This window comes from Bos mutus, chromosome 4 (genome assembly GCF_027580195.1).
Source record: "Bos mutus isolate GX-2022 chromosome 4, NWIPB_WYAK_1.1, whole genome shotgun sequence".
Classification (NCBI taxonomy): Eukaryota; Metazoa; Chordata; class Mammalia; order Artiodactyla; family Bovidae; genus Bos; species Bos mutus.
Window position 1 is genome coordinate 28,339,128 of NC_091620.1, and position 14,716 is coordinate 28,353,843.

Genomic DNA, 14,716 nt, shown 5'->3' on the forward strand with positions numbered 1-14,716 from the left:
GCAATTCTATGTTTAACTTTTCAAGGAAGTGCCGAACTGCTGTCCAAAATAGCTGTACCATTTTACATTGCCACCAATAATATAAAGAGTTTTAATTTCTCCATATCTTCAATAAAACTTGATTCTGTCTGTATTTTTTATTATGACCATCCTAGTGGGTATTATGGTTCTGTTTTGCATTTTTCTGATGACTAATGATGTTAAACATCTTTTCCTGTGCTTATTAACCAAACATATCTGTTTTTTTTGAGAAATGTCTCTTCATTTCTTTTACTTATTTTTTAATTGGATTGCATGCTTTTTTAACAGTTTAATTCTAAGAGTTTTAAAATATATATTCTGATATGAGTTCTTTATCAGATATATGAGTTAGAAATATTTTTGCCCACTCTGTGGGTTGTTTTTTCACTCTCCTAATAGTATCTGTTGAATTATGAAAGTATTTAAGATTGATGAAGTCTGATTTATTTATTTTAACTTTGTTGCTTATTCTTTTGGTGACATGTCTTGTGCCAGAACCATTGTTGAAAAGACTATTTTTTCTCCATTGAATTTTCTTGTCAGCTTTGTAAAAAAATCAATTGACCTTATATGTAATAGATTATTTCTGAACTCTCAATTTTCTTTCATTGATTAGTCTTTCTTTGTGCCAGTATCATGCTGCTTGATTACTGTAGATTTATAGGAAGTTTTAAAATCAAGAAGTGTAAATTCCCCAACTTCACTCTTTTAAGATCATTTTGTCTATTCTTGGTCCCTTATATTCCCCTATGAATTTTAGGATCAGTTAATCAATTTCTTCAAAGAAGTCAGAAGAGATTTTAATAGAGATTATGTCGAATCTGTTGATTAGTTTTGTGAGTATTTCCATCTTGGCAATGTTCAGTCTTCTGATCCATGAACTTCAGATTGCTTTTCATTTATTTCTTTAACTTTCTTAAAATGATATTTTGTAGCTTTAAGTTAAAAATATTACACTTTACTAGTTAAGTTTATTCCTAAGTATTTTATTTTTAATGCTATTGTAAGTAAAATTTTAATTAATTTAAAATTGTCTTTTTAAATAGGAGGAGTGTTTACATTTTTAGAGGTTATGTAGACCTGTAACATCACACAAAACTGTGACTTCAATCTAGGGATCATACATACATACTAGATTTGCAAAGGACACTAAACCTACTTACCACTTTGAATAGAAGTAGAAAGCATTGCATTACCCAAAAGAAAGGATGGATATTAAGGAAGCAATATATATTTATATATAAACATTTATAAATATGAATGTATAAAGTAATATATTGATAAAGTTTATTTTGAGTTGCATTAGCAAAACCATATGCTTCACAAAATATGTAACCAAATTCTGGCATTTTAAATACTGATTTTAAATACTCATCCTAATTAAATACACTTGTTAAACCTATTGATTATGTGGAAATTAACAAGTAAACCTTTGAGAAAATGTCCAGTTTCACTAGAAATGATTGCATTATGCTGTTATATAAGTCAGATGAAGAATTGGGTTTTTGAATACTGGAGTGGCAAAGTAGTCATCAAAATAATTATTAATACTATGCTTATTTATAGAGCAAGATAAAAAGAGCTAATTAAGAATGGTATGACTAGATATCAATTATCTTTGTGTTATATTTAAAATTTTCCCACATGTATAATAATCATAATGTTGAAGATACAACTTAATATGTGGGGAAAAAACCCTGTAATAGAGGTATTAAATTGAGTGAGAATTTTGTAGTGCATACTGAAAATGATTAGTTACAGTAGGGCCTTTAATTGGGAAATATTTTTGTAGCCCTTTTATCAGGAGTTATTAGAACTACACAGGAGAAAATTATTTTATAAAAAATAATGTCTTTAATTTATGTTTGGGAAGATTAAAGATTAAAAAATGTAGGCACACTCAGAAAGTTTTGGTTTTGTGGTTATTGGTGCCTTTGCATTAATAACAGAATTTGACAGCCGAAGCTGGTTGATAGCCCATATTCTAGAAAATGAACTGGATTGGGGCCTCCAGAATCTATCACCGTTGGTGAACATTGTCAAGACAGGAGTGGGCTATGGTTTCATCTCTGGAAGGTCTATCAATATAACTATCATCCGTTTGTTAGAACACATGTTTTAGACACAAATATCCTAATATCAGAATAATACCAAAGGAGAGGAAGACCTGTTTTAAAATATTTTTACTCATTATGAAAGATGCTATAATTTGTTAATATAGAAAAGCAAGAGGGCTGAATGATCTTTGTGTTTTATAGTATAGTTGTGAAAAATAAGAAGTTTAATTTCTATTAATACTACCAATCTCAATTAGTATTATTTTTAATTTGGTATCATATCTAAAATAAATTTTGTCTCAAACACTAATGTATTTACAAGTACCTGACTCAAGTGTTTGCTATTGCTTCCTCTTTGGGGTGGATATTAGTTGGTTCCCAGACTTCAACTATGGTATCAAAACACAGTACAGTTCAGTTCAGTTCAGTTCAGTTGCTCAGTCATGTCTGACTCTTCGCGACCCCATGAGTCGCAGCATGCCAGGCACCAACTCCCAGAGTTCACTCAGACTCAGGTCCATCGAGTCAGTCATGCCATCCAGCCATCTCATCCTCTGTCATCCCCTTCTCCTCTTGCCCTCAATCCCTCCCAGCATCAGAGTCCTTTCCAATGAGTCAAATCTTCGCATGAGGTGGCCAAACTACTGGAGTTTCAGCTGTAGCATCATTCCTTCCAAAGAAATCCCAGGGCTGATCTCCTTCAGAAGGGACTGGTTGGATCTCCTTGCAGTCCAAGGGACTCTCAAGAGTCTTCTCCAACATCACAGTTCAAAAGCATCAATTCTTCGGCGCTCAGCTTTCTTCACAGTCCAACTCTCACATCCATTTATGACCACAGGAAAAACCATAGCCTTGACCAGACGGACCTTTGCTGGCAAAGTAATGTCTCTGCTTTTGAATATGCTATCCAGGTTGGTCATAACTTTTCTTCCAAGGAGTAAGCGTCTTTTAATTTCATGGCTGCAGTCACCATCTGCAGTGATTTTGGAGCCCCCCAAAATAAACTCTGATACTGTTTCCACTGTTTCCCCATCTATTTCCCATGAAGTGATGGAACCGGATGCCATGATCTTTGTTTTCTGAATGTTGAGCTTTAAGCCAACTTTTTCACTCTCCACTTTCACCTTCATGAAGAGGCTTTTTAGTTCCTTTTCACTTTCTGCCATAAGGGTGGTGTCATCTGCATATCTAGTTATACATAATAGATTCCTTGATGAAATGCAGTCATGTATTTTTAACATGTTTACTGAATCATACATAGTTTTCTCCATTATATCACGAAATGTCACACATATTTCATGACTACATTGTTTTTTACTTAAAGAAAATTTACAGTTTTTAAAAGATGTGGTATTTTCATTGTCTTATAACTTTAATTTTTATTTATGAAAACATTTTTTCACTAGTTGAGTATTCAAAAAATTGATCAAGAAAAATGTAATGCTTAGCTTATAATGATGAATATTTATCTTCTGTAATGAGGCCTATCTGATTGAGTATATTTCTTTGTTAATAAGTCATTTCCTTCTAGAAAATAAAGTGCTTTGTGAATTAAAGAATCGAACATGTGGTTAGACAAGTTGACCTTTAAGGTCTCTACCAAATTTGAAGTTTAATGTGTCTGAGAATTTTTTTTTAGTGTCATTTTCTTCAACAGTAATATTATAAATCTATAGAAGCCCCAAACAAAATGCAATTTTGATTTTACAGTAATTAGCTTTGAAACATAACCTTCACAAAACATATTTTATTATCTTAGAAGAGTCCATTAGGGTATAAAATCAATATTTTAGCCACTCAGTAGAGCATTTCATTTTTCTCAATATTTTTGAGAGAAGCCACTTTCAATTTAACTTTTTTCTTGCCTAATGGAATCTTATACATAAATAAAATAACTTTTCTAAATCATTGAAAGCTAATAGAAAATTAACAGGGTTATGATAGATTGCTTTTCCTTTGTGGTGAACAGACAAGGTAGAACTAATAATCTTGAGTGCCCTTAGGACACATGAAGTACCATCTACTTTCTCAAGGGAGGATATTTGAAATAAAACATGCATGAATTCTCCACTTCACCTGAGGTGGGTTTGATGGCCCTCTGCAAATGTTGAGCTTAGAGGCTATACTTCTCTGCCCTCCACTATTCACACCACATTCAAGAAAGGAAAGCATCCTTAAGCAGTAGATATGTTTATGAAAACAATCTCAGTCACATAGTTCCCAAAGGGGAGGCAGTCTTAAGAGTGATGATAGAATGCTGCTGACAGTAGACAACTTGGGGGGCATATTTTGGTAAAAGATAGTTAGTTGTTACTACTTTCTCAGTAGATTCTCAATAGACTGCTATACTGGTGGAATTCACAGAATGGGTAAGAAAGCTTAACTTGAGTTGCATTAGTTTTCCATTGCTGTACAATAATTCCATGTTTAGCAGCTTAAGACAAGAAAACATTTACTAGCTCACACAGTTCCTGTAGATTGGAAATTCAGAAGCAGCTTAGCTGGGTTTTTCTGGCTCAGGGTCTCTCATGAGTTTGTGGTCAAGATGTCAGCTGGAGCTGCAGTCATCCGAAGGCTTGCCTGGGGCCAGACAATTCACTTTCTGGGTGACACCCTCACATGCATGGCAAGTCGGTGCTGGTTGTTGGCGGGAGGCCTCAGTTCCTTTCCATGGGGCTGCCGGAGAACTCTCATGATAGTTTAATTATTTCCCTGAAGTGAGCAATCCAAGAGAGAACAAGACACAGGCCAAAATGTCACTGATGACCTAACCTCAGAAACCACATGCCATCATTTCTGGAATATATTATTGTTTACACAAATCAGCCCATTTAAAGTGGGAGAGAACTCCATGAGTGCATGATTCCAGGAGGTAAAGTTATTGGGGGGCATCTTGGAGCCAGGCTATCACAGGATATGGTGATTTTTCCTTTAACTTGTTATAGAGCTGGTCTTGGAAAAATAGTTTTTCATTTTGTTTTGTTTTAAACATTCCTTCAGCTCTTATCTCTGTGCCTCTTTGAGCAATCCTTTATTTCCAGATCTCAGCACTTTCAAGTTGGCTCCTTCTACCTCAGGGGTACCCCTCACATTCTTCCTTCCTCACAAATTCAATAAATATTTGAGGATGAATTGAGTGTCCATCATTGTTTGTCCACATCAATGAGCAAAATCACTCTGTTCATAGAGCTTACCTTTTATATAGAAGCTGCTTGTCATAGTAAATTGTTGATCTATAATTTCTGTTTTTTTTCCTATAGCATTTGTGAGATTTGATGCTATTTCCAGGTAGATGATGTCAGAATTGATTTGACTTATAGGAGAAACAGCTAGTACTCCAGAATTTCTTTGTGGTTTAGGAAACCCCTTTTGCCCTGTCCCCCACATTGGAATTGGGTCCAGAACCTTTAGTAAAGCAATTTAAGGTAAGGGGTCAATGACTGGCAAAATTCCTTTAAAATAACACTTTGGTTTTAATAGAGGTATTCTATGGTCTAATTCAAAAGAGTGAGATGGAACCCTAAGGCCTTGACACAGAAATCCTACTAGGGGATCTCACTCATTTGTATCAATTTCATTGCTTTAAGCCTACTTTTGTTCAATGGAAATATCATCATCAAGCTGTCTCACTCAGCATGGTCTTTTCCCCAGTGTGAAAATGCAAGGCTGAGGGGCATAAGTGAATCTGAATGTTAAACAGAGGCAAAACCATTCATATAGTTGTCACTATGGACACATGAGGAGTGTCAGAGATTAAAGTAGCTAGTTTTGCCATTTCCTTTCAAAATTGACACAGTGAGATTTGAATTTCCCCAAATATGGTAGAAAGACTTGATTCATTGTTCATATGTGTATTTATATCCTAGCCAGTATTTCAGGGCATTTATATCTGAGTTTAGCTCTAACAGGTTTCTTTCCATAGGACTTTTCTTTTTTTTTTTTTTTCCATTTTAAAGCTGTTTAGATCAATGCATCTTTCTCCAAATGTCAGATTGGTCAAAATCAAGGAGGTAAATGGAAAGTAATGACACTCATCAAGTTGATGATGTGAATGATTTATTGGCCCCAATCATTTAATACTTTCATAAAGTCAGGGAAAGAAACTCTGGGCTCTTATTATGGTAAACTGTCCTGTCAGCATTCAGTGATTTATTACAAACCTGTGGCTAGGATTAGGATATTATAAATGGGGGGAAAATGGAAGGCTCATTAATATTTTATACCCACAGGTGGAAGACATGCAGTGGGCCAATAGAGAGCACACTCACCCGGCGTCGGTCTGCAGCCTGCCCTGTAAGCCCGGTGAGAGGAAGAAGACAGTGAAAGGAGTCCCTTGCTGCTGGCACTGCGAGCGCTGTGAAGGTTACAACTACCAGGTAGATGAGCTGTCCTGTGAACTCTGCCCTTTGGATCAGAGACCCAACGTCAACCGCACAGGCTGCCAGCTAATCCCCATCATCAAACTCGAGTGGCATTCTCCCTGGGCGGTGGTGCCTGTGTTCGTTGCCATCTTGGGAATCATCGCCACCACCTTTGTGATCGTGACCTTCGTCCGCTATAACGACACGCCTATCGTGAGGGCTTCGGGCCGCGAACTTAGTTACGTGCTCCTCACGGGGATTTTTCTCTGTTATTCAATCACCTTTTTGATGATTGCAGCACCAGATACCATCATCTGCTCCTTCCGGCGGATCTTCCTAGGACTCGGCATGTGTTTCAGCTATGCAGCGCTCCTGACCAAAACAAACCGAATCCACCGAATATTTGAGCAGGGGAAGAAATCTGTCACAGCACCTAAGTTTATCAGTCCTGCATCCCAGCTGGTGATCACCTTCAGCCTGATCTCCATCCAGCTCCTGGGAGTGTGTGTCTGGTTTGTTGTGGACCCACCACACATCATCATAGACTATGGAGAACAGAGGACTCTAGATCCGGAGAACGCCAGGGGAGTGCTCAAGTGCGACATCTCTGATCTCTCGCTCATTTGTTCACTGGGCTACAGTATTCTCTTGATGGTTACTTGTACTGTCTATGCCATTAAAACAAGAGGAGTTCCAGAGACTTTCAATGAAGCCAAACCCATTGGATTTACCATGTATACCACCTGCATCATTTGGTTAGCTTTTATCCCCATCTTTTTTGGTACAGCCCAGTCAGCAGAAAAGGTAAGAAATGCATTTGCCAATCGTTTTCCTGGATTTAATTTCTTCCTTTAGGATGTTTCCCCTTCTTTCTCATTGGCTCACTTATATTCTTCCAAGAATCCTGGTGTGTTATATATATGCAAGGTCGCTTTGCTCTGAATATTTGTAGACTGAAGCTGATTTTTCATGAAAAACATTTTAATGTGTTTTCCTTGGTGAGGTTGAAGATTGACAGAGCTCACATCACTTTCTTGGTCCTTTCTTCCAGCTCTGTTATCAACTAACATAGATGTTATTTTCCAAATGTTAAAAGAGGAAAGGAGAAAGGGCAGACATGATTCAGAGGAGTGAGCTATGCCAGAGGTATCTCAATGCATGACAAATGCCTCCTTTTCTGGTTCTAATGTGACTCTGAAAGAAAGCTATTTCTTAATAATCATGATGGTTTTAATCATAGAAGCAAACTTCAACAATACAAAGAAATTAAATGGCTTAGTTCAATCTGAACCATCTTACTATGTCTCTTTAGTCTCCATTCTTATCATTTTTTCCATATGTAGAGGATGGTGGGGAGGGTTTAAGAAGCAATGGATAATTATATAATACAGTTTATATTTTTTTAGAAGTTGAAGATCATTTGAATTTCCCCAAATCATTTTATTTTGTTACTAATCTTCCATAAACTTCTCCATATAAAACACTGCATGTAAAGAACATCTGTGTTTGAAAGGAAATGTGTGCTGAACTGGGTGTGTATGTATGTATGTATAGAAAAGCAGAGGATTGATGTTAACCATGAATTCAAGGTTCGGGTGGTGTGCCGGAGACAGACAGCTTATAAAACAAAGGCAAATGCTACCGTTCTAAAGGGATAGCTCTTCAGCCTTAATTGTATACGAGAAAGTTCTTTCTTGGTGTAAAGATGTAAAGATTGTCCCATTCTCCATCATTAGAAGTCATGAGGAAGTCAAAACATCTGGGGTGGGGTTGGGAGTGGCGATTTTATTCCCTGGGTTCTAACATTCCAAGTAAGGTCCTGCATAACTCTTAAAATTTCAACTAATTCAGAGGAAAAATACTCAACAAGAGCATGGAGAGCTCATTAGTATGAGCATTCATCCCTTACTCAATCAATGTGGGCTTCAACTTTGAAAGATAAAAAACGTACTTCAGGAAATGTGCCAGTGAATAGAGCAACTTTGCCGTGGGTTCCAGACCGGTGACCTTTCTTGACTTGACTGATCTGATGGAAGTCCTTGAGAGTGGCAGGAAAGTAAAGTAAGACAGTTTGGGGCTCTAAACCTAACAACTAGAAAACATTATATTTTGGCATATGCAGATGGGAATCTATTAGGATCAAACTTGTAAATTTTACTTAGGAAGAAATTTGTGTCTCTGAAAGTTTATTAGATCTGTTTGGACATGGTTAGTTGGACTAGTCGGGAAAAACATTTTTCAGGGTCTGGAAATGTCCACATTATGTGAATTATTAATAACATCAATTTAAGTGGTACTTGTATTTGTGTTTGAATATATACTTCTTTTTTAAATATATTGTTTTACCTGGAGAAAGCCAGAGAGAGTTTATTTTGCTTTCTTGTGGATAACAGATTTTTTTCCGCTGTGCTGGGTCTTTGTTGTTGCTTGGACTCTTCTTTAGTTGCCGTGAGTAGGGGCTACCCTCTAGTTGGGGTACGCAGACCTCTCATTGTGGTGGCTTCTCTTGTTGCAGAGCACAGGCTCTAGGCACACAGACTTCAGTAGTTGTGGCTCCCGGACTCTAGAGCACAGGCTCAATAGTTGTGGCGTAGGGGGAACCCAGTTGGTCCACGACATGTGGGATCTTCCCCGATCACAGATTGAACCTTTGTCTTCTGCACTGGAACGCAAATTCTTTACCATTGAGCCAGCAGGGAAGCCCAACAATAAATATATAACCAAACAAAATCTCCTGAGCTCTGACATCTAACTCCTTTTTTTTTTTTGCTTTCACTCCCTTTACATTTTATAAATGACAGCCTGCTCTTACTTTTCATGTTGTGACTTCAAGGGCTTGGGGAAGCAAATATAAGTGCATATAAGATGTTATTTCTATTTAGACAACTCTTTCAGTGACTTGATTTTTAGAATAAATAAAATCATGGTCCTATATCAAGCTATTGAACACCTTCATAGTAATTCAAACATGGATCATGCTAAGTTTTTTTTTTTTTTTTTTTAAGGTAATTGAAAAAAAAAAAGAAAGACCACTGAATCTCAGATCAGAAATTCTGCAGAGTTGCAGCTGTCCCCTGAGGAGCAGTGGTGGAGATAGTAAGAGACATTTCAGGATGAAATGGACACATGAACAAGTCAGGGGGTGGAGGCTGCCCAGTGCTGCAGGGACTATGGGAGTTGTACCACTCCATCCAAGAACCTGGAGTTTATGTACATACTTATGGATGTATCAGTGCTTCCCGAGAGATGACTGAATACTAGCTAGCCAGAATTCCTTTTCCTCTTTTAGCTTTGTGGAATCATAGTAAGTCAAAGAAGCACAATGTAAGACCAATTTATAAAATATGCTAATTGGAATAGTTTTGTATTGATAATATGATTGAATGTGGAGATGACTGAAGCAATCAGGATGAAACACTAATTTTAGGAGTTTTCAGAACATTGGAAAGTGCTCAAATTGTTTAGTTAGGCTTGGAGATGCTTAATTTAGACCAGCTCTACATCAAGAGCTATTATATGATAAGTAGCTGAGATTTACTACTGAAGTATTTTGTATAATACACTTATGTGTCATCCTAACACTTCACATTCAAATTTGCCTCCTGCTATTCTCTGTCGAAGTATCTCTAATTATTCAAAACAATACACAAAATGTTTGAAACTGTTTATTTTTTTTTGCTTTGCTAAAATTACTGACACAGATATTAAAAGTGAATAAAACATTTATATCTCAAAAGGCAGGCTTTCTCTAAGTTTTTTGACTTTGGAAGACCAAAGAGTGGGTCAGTTCTCCACTCTCATTTATAATGCTCAGCCAGTTAACTCCGTGTTATCGGCTTGAAGTATTCACAAGTCAGGCAGCACACACAGCCATTAATTCAGCAGATCCTTATTGAGCATTGTGGCCAGCATTGTGCTAATTATTGAGCCATGTCAGTCTGCTTCCCAGAGCCTTCCCTGTACAAAGGCCCAGCCTGGCTCCCAGCCGATGCCGTCTGACGCCTGCCAGCTCCAGCAAGTGCCAGGCTCAAGGGCAGGAGAAAATCAGGCTCAAGGGCAGGGGGAGGTGGTGAGGAGTCAGATGTGAGATGAGAAAGCCAAAAAAGAGCTATGCATCCTGTGACACAGAATTTATAATGTGGAAGATAGCAGAAGAGCAAAATTTCTTCCAGTATGCTTTGAATACTGGAAATGACAACCCACTCCAGTATTCTTGCCTGGAAAATTCCATGGACAGAGGGACCTGATGGGTTACAGTCAGGGTTGCAAAGAGTCAGACACGACTGAGCTACTAACACTAACACACCATGCATTGAATTCTGTTTCATAGAGACATATCTATAGGAGAAAACCCATCTAGCCACATAGGTCTCTCTGAAATTATTACAGAAGTAGGAAGTAAAAGTAAAATTAGTTGAATAATTTAAACAGATGTTTTAGAAAACCTCTGAGTAAAATCAAGTTATAAAGGGATTTTTGTAGCATTCATGAGGAAAGAAAGCTCTCTGAAGTATATCTTCATTCAATGACAAAACATCATTTAAATTTCCCCACATCCTTTTCCTTCAAATTTTAAAATCAAGATGAATCATACTTTTTCCTAATACATTTTAGTGACATCATTTATTAGCTTTGTACCTAGTGCTGCATTCTACTAAATCATAGTTTAAGTACACTTTTTTTTTTTCTATAAAAAATCAGCCTGAGTGGAGGGGCGGAGACACTGAGGCATGGACAGGGACCAACGTGAACTTTCATAGTTAGGTTGAAAAGACAAAAATTAAAAATATAATTAATGTAATAGTCAGGAAGAGAATACTCAAGGGTGGTTTAGGGTTGTTAGGATGGCAGAAATCTCTTACATACATATTTTACCATCTCTAATTGGGTTCACAAAGCCTAGATAATCAGACAAAGGTTATGACACTGCCAAGCTCCAAGGAGCACAGTGCTTCAACCAGAGCATAGCGTGGAAACATAACAAAACACCCTAGAGACAGGAAAGAAAATAAAGCTCCAAAGTGTCAAACAGCGCATATGTCCTGAACCAACCTTTCTTCCTTCACCTGGATGAGTCGGGCAGCCTCTATCTAGTAGCCTAAGTCAGAAACCTGGTGTTATGTTAGACCCCTCCATCTACTCACATTCACCCCTTTATTTCCTCTTCTCACCTTCAAATGTCATCCTTTATTAATTCATGGAGGGCAACTTGTGTCTGTCTGATGTGTATCTGAATGAATACATCTCTTAACATTACACATTACATTCGTGTAATATGCTCTCGACAAATGCCTATTGAATGAGGGAATGGAGTGCCTTCCTTGCACATTAATAACATGATATAATAATAAAAATGCTTGCTTGTTATTTTATTATTTAAGTTAGAGCATGCCATAATGGTAACTTTATATAGTGATCATATTGTGATTCCCATTATAACTTTTTTTTCCTGAAAAATATTTTTCCTTGAATGATGGGCCAAGTGCATTTCTTTAAAAATTTTTGTCAGTATCACTTATCGTGATATAGGACTGCTAAATATTTAGGGAGAAATATAAAAAGGAATTCTTAAAGTTGTCCTTAGTTCTGTCTAAAATGCACAAATCAAAGGAGAATTGGTGCTGTTTTCCCAGATGCTTTTTGCATGACAAAAGCATTTCCCTTATGCTTCCACTCAATCTGTTGATAAGAGCAGAAGAGTGCAGGGATGCAGCGTGATGAGTGGAGACAGGAAGAGTGTGAACTCTGGAGTGGGAGGATGTGGGTTCAAATTCTGAAGCTCTGCTGAATTAGCTGAGAAAATGCAGTGAAGTGGCTCCATTTGTGCAGATAGGAATACATTCCCTGGAGAATGCAAACACAGATATAAAGCAACATGAAGCATTTGCCTGCCATCTGTGCCCAGCCCTATTCATAAACTAAGGCAGACTTGACTTCGTACCATCTAGGAAAGGGCAGGAAGGTGATTGACTTAAAAAAATCCTCTCGTCCCATTATGGTATGTTTTTGTATTAATAGATACCTCATGGTAGTTTTGAGGAGGGCATGGCAACCCACTCCAATATTCTTGCCTGGAGAACCTCATGGACAGAGGAGTCTGGCAGGCTACAGTCCATACGGTCGCAAAGAGTTGGACACTACTGAAGTGACTCAGCACACACACAAGCATGGTAGTTTTGCTGAGAGTTACATGCTATGAGTCACAAGATGTATTTAGCACATGATAGGCAATCAACAGAAGTTGGCTGTATTTCATGAGGGCAGAAATCATATTTTATCTTGCTTACTATCATATCCTTGACACCTAGCATAAAACGGCTTGGAATGGGTTCTCCAGAAATATTTGTTTAATGATTAAATGCATTTAAAATTATCCAGATAATTGCATTAATTTCTCCAGCCATTTAGACCATGTCTGTGGAGCATCCCAACCAGATGTACTTTTTCAAACACAGATAAATCACATAAGATTGCCTGAGGGTAAATCTCATAAGATTACAGAAGTTAAGAATCTTCAGGACTAGGAAGAGAGAGAAAAGAGTGTTGTTGCTCTGAGGCAATATGTAACTGCTTTCATATATTCAGCAGAAAATACTAGAAGAAAGGCAAGTGTCATCAGAAACTGGTTGCTAAAATACTTGGGTTAAAACTGAAAAGTGAATAACTCTAACAAGAGTTGTGCGAGGAGGTTCTGAAAACAATGATAAAGTCCCTGCTTTGAGAAGTAATACAGATGAGAAAAAACAGCCTGAAAACCTGAGCTAAGAGTGTCAATATAACCTAGACAGCAATGGAAGTAATTTTCAGAGGAGATCAGACCAACCATAACTGTCTCCTAACTTTTTCTCCATTTCTGTGGAAAGAAAGGAAGGAAAACAGTGATCAGTATCCATCTTGTGTGTCTGCAATTATCATTAACTTTACAGAGTTTTCTTTCCTTGTTCACTTACAGTCATTTGAAGCTGATTCCTTTAAAGGTTTCACAGTGTCCCACATTACAGAACAATTTCAGGTGTTATGGGAGATTCTGTCTAATCAAGATTAATCATACCAGCTTGTTACAGCCAACTCTGAAAGGAAAAAAAAAAAGAGAGAAACAAACAAAAAAGGCTGGAAAAGAAAACATTTATGGTAGCTCATTTATGCATTTGCTAGTGGCTCAGTCTGTTAAGAATTTGCCCTGCAATGCGGGAGACCCGGGTTCCATTCCTGGGTTGGGTAGATCCCCTGGAGAAGAGAACGGCAACCCACTCCAGTGATCTTGCCTGGAAAATTCCATGGACAGAGGAGCCTGGCAGGCTACAGTCTATGGGTCACAGAGAGTCAGACATGACCGAGTGACTAACACACACTTTATACACTCAGTAAAAATGATATACTTGTGAAGATATAGAAGAAAGAAATGAAATTGAGGAGATTCTGAGGCACACTGTGTGTGCTAAGTTGCTTTGGTCGTGCCTGACTCTGTGCAACCCCGTGGACTGTAGCCCGCCAGGCTCCTATGTCCCTGGGATTCTCCAGGCAAGAATACCGGAGTGAGTTGCTATGCCCTCCTCCAGGGGATTTTCCCAACCCAGGGATCGAACTCACCTCTCTTATGTCTCCTGCACTGGTAGGCAGGTTTTTTACCAGTACCACCACCCAGGAAGCCCCAAGGCACAATGTAAGCAAGCCTAAGTAGCCCTTCTAGAAAAGACTGCCGTAGCCAGGCTTACTACTTTTTTTTTTCCCCCATTTGTTCTGCATATTACTGCTGCAAAATATTACCAACTTAGACATGTAGGGAAACTCATTGTAGGGGTGCCTATTTTATTAGATGCCAAAAAGAAATATTTGTGCAATGAACCTAGCCTAGATTCCATGATCCCACTTTTTTGGGTGGCTTAGAGGAAGCTGTGTGGTTTGGGGCTACTTAATTTAAGCATTTGGCTATTGGCGAGGTTTGCACCTCCATCTTTCTCTTTTTTAATTGAAATTGAGTTTACAAAACTTTGAATTTTCTATGTCCATTACAATAAATTATTAATTAACACTTAAATAGTCAACCTGGAAGTTTAGTCTTCAAGCTTGCATATCTCACTAAAATGGTTTAGCTTCCTTAATATCTTTGAAATGCTGGAGAACTAGATTTGATTTAGCCCCAAATGTGAATATTTTCTGAGATATAGTGACCATGACTTTATTTCAAAATGTTTAGCAGGAATGCCATACAGACTTATTTTTTTCTCTATAGGCAGAACTTTAATGACAACCCAGACTGTTGATGGTACAGAATGC

At 37.7% G+C, this 14,716-nt stretch overlaps 1 protein-coding gene across 3 annotated transcripts in view; it reads left to right on the forward strand.

The window, feature by feature from the left end:
- Positions 1-14,716, forward strand: part of GRM8 (glutamate metabotropic receptor 8) — an 851,777-nt gene that overhangs the window by 727,371 nt on the left and 109,690 nt on the right. For all 3 annotated transcript variants that reach the window (XM_070369279.1, XM_070369278.1, XM_070369281.1), the window contains exon 9: positions 6,308-7,243. In XM_070369279.1, the coding sequence (XP_070225380.1) occupies positions 6,308-7,243 (936 nt within the window). The remainder of the gene's footprint in view (positions 1-6,307; positions 7,244-14,716) is intronic.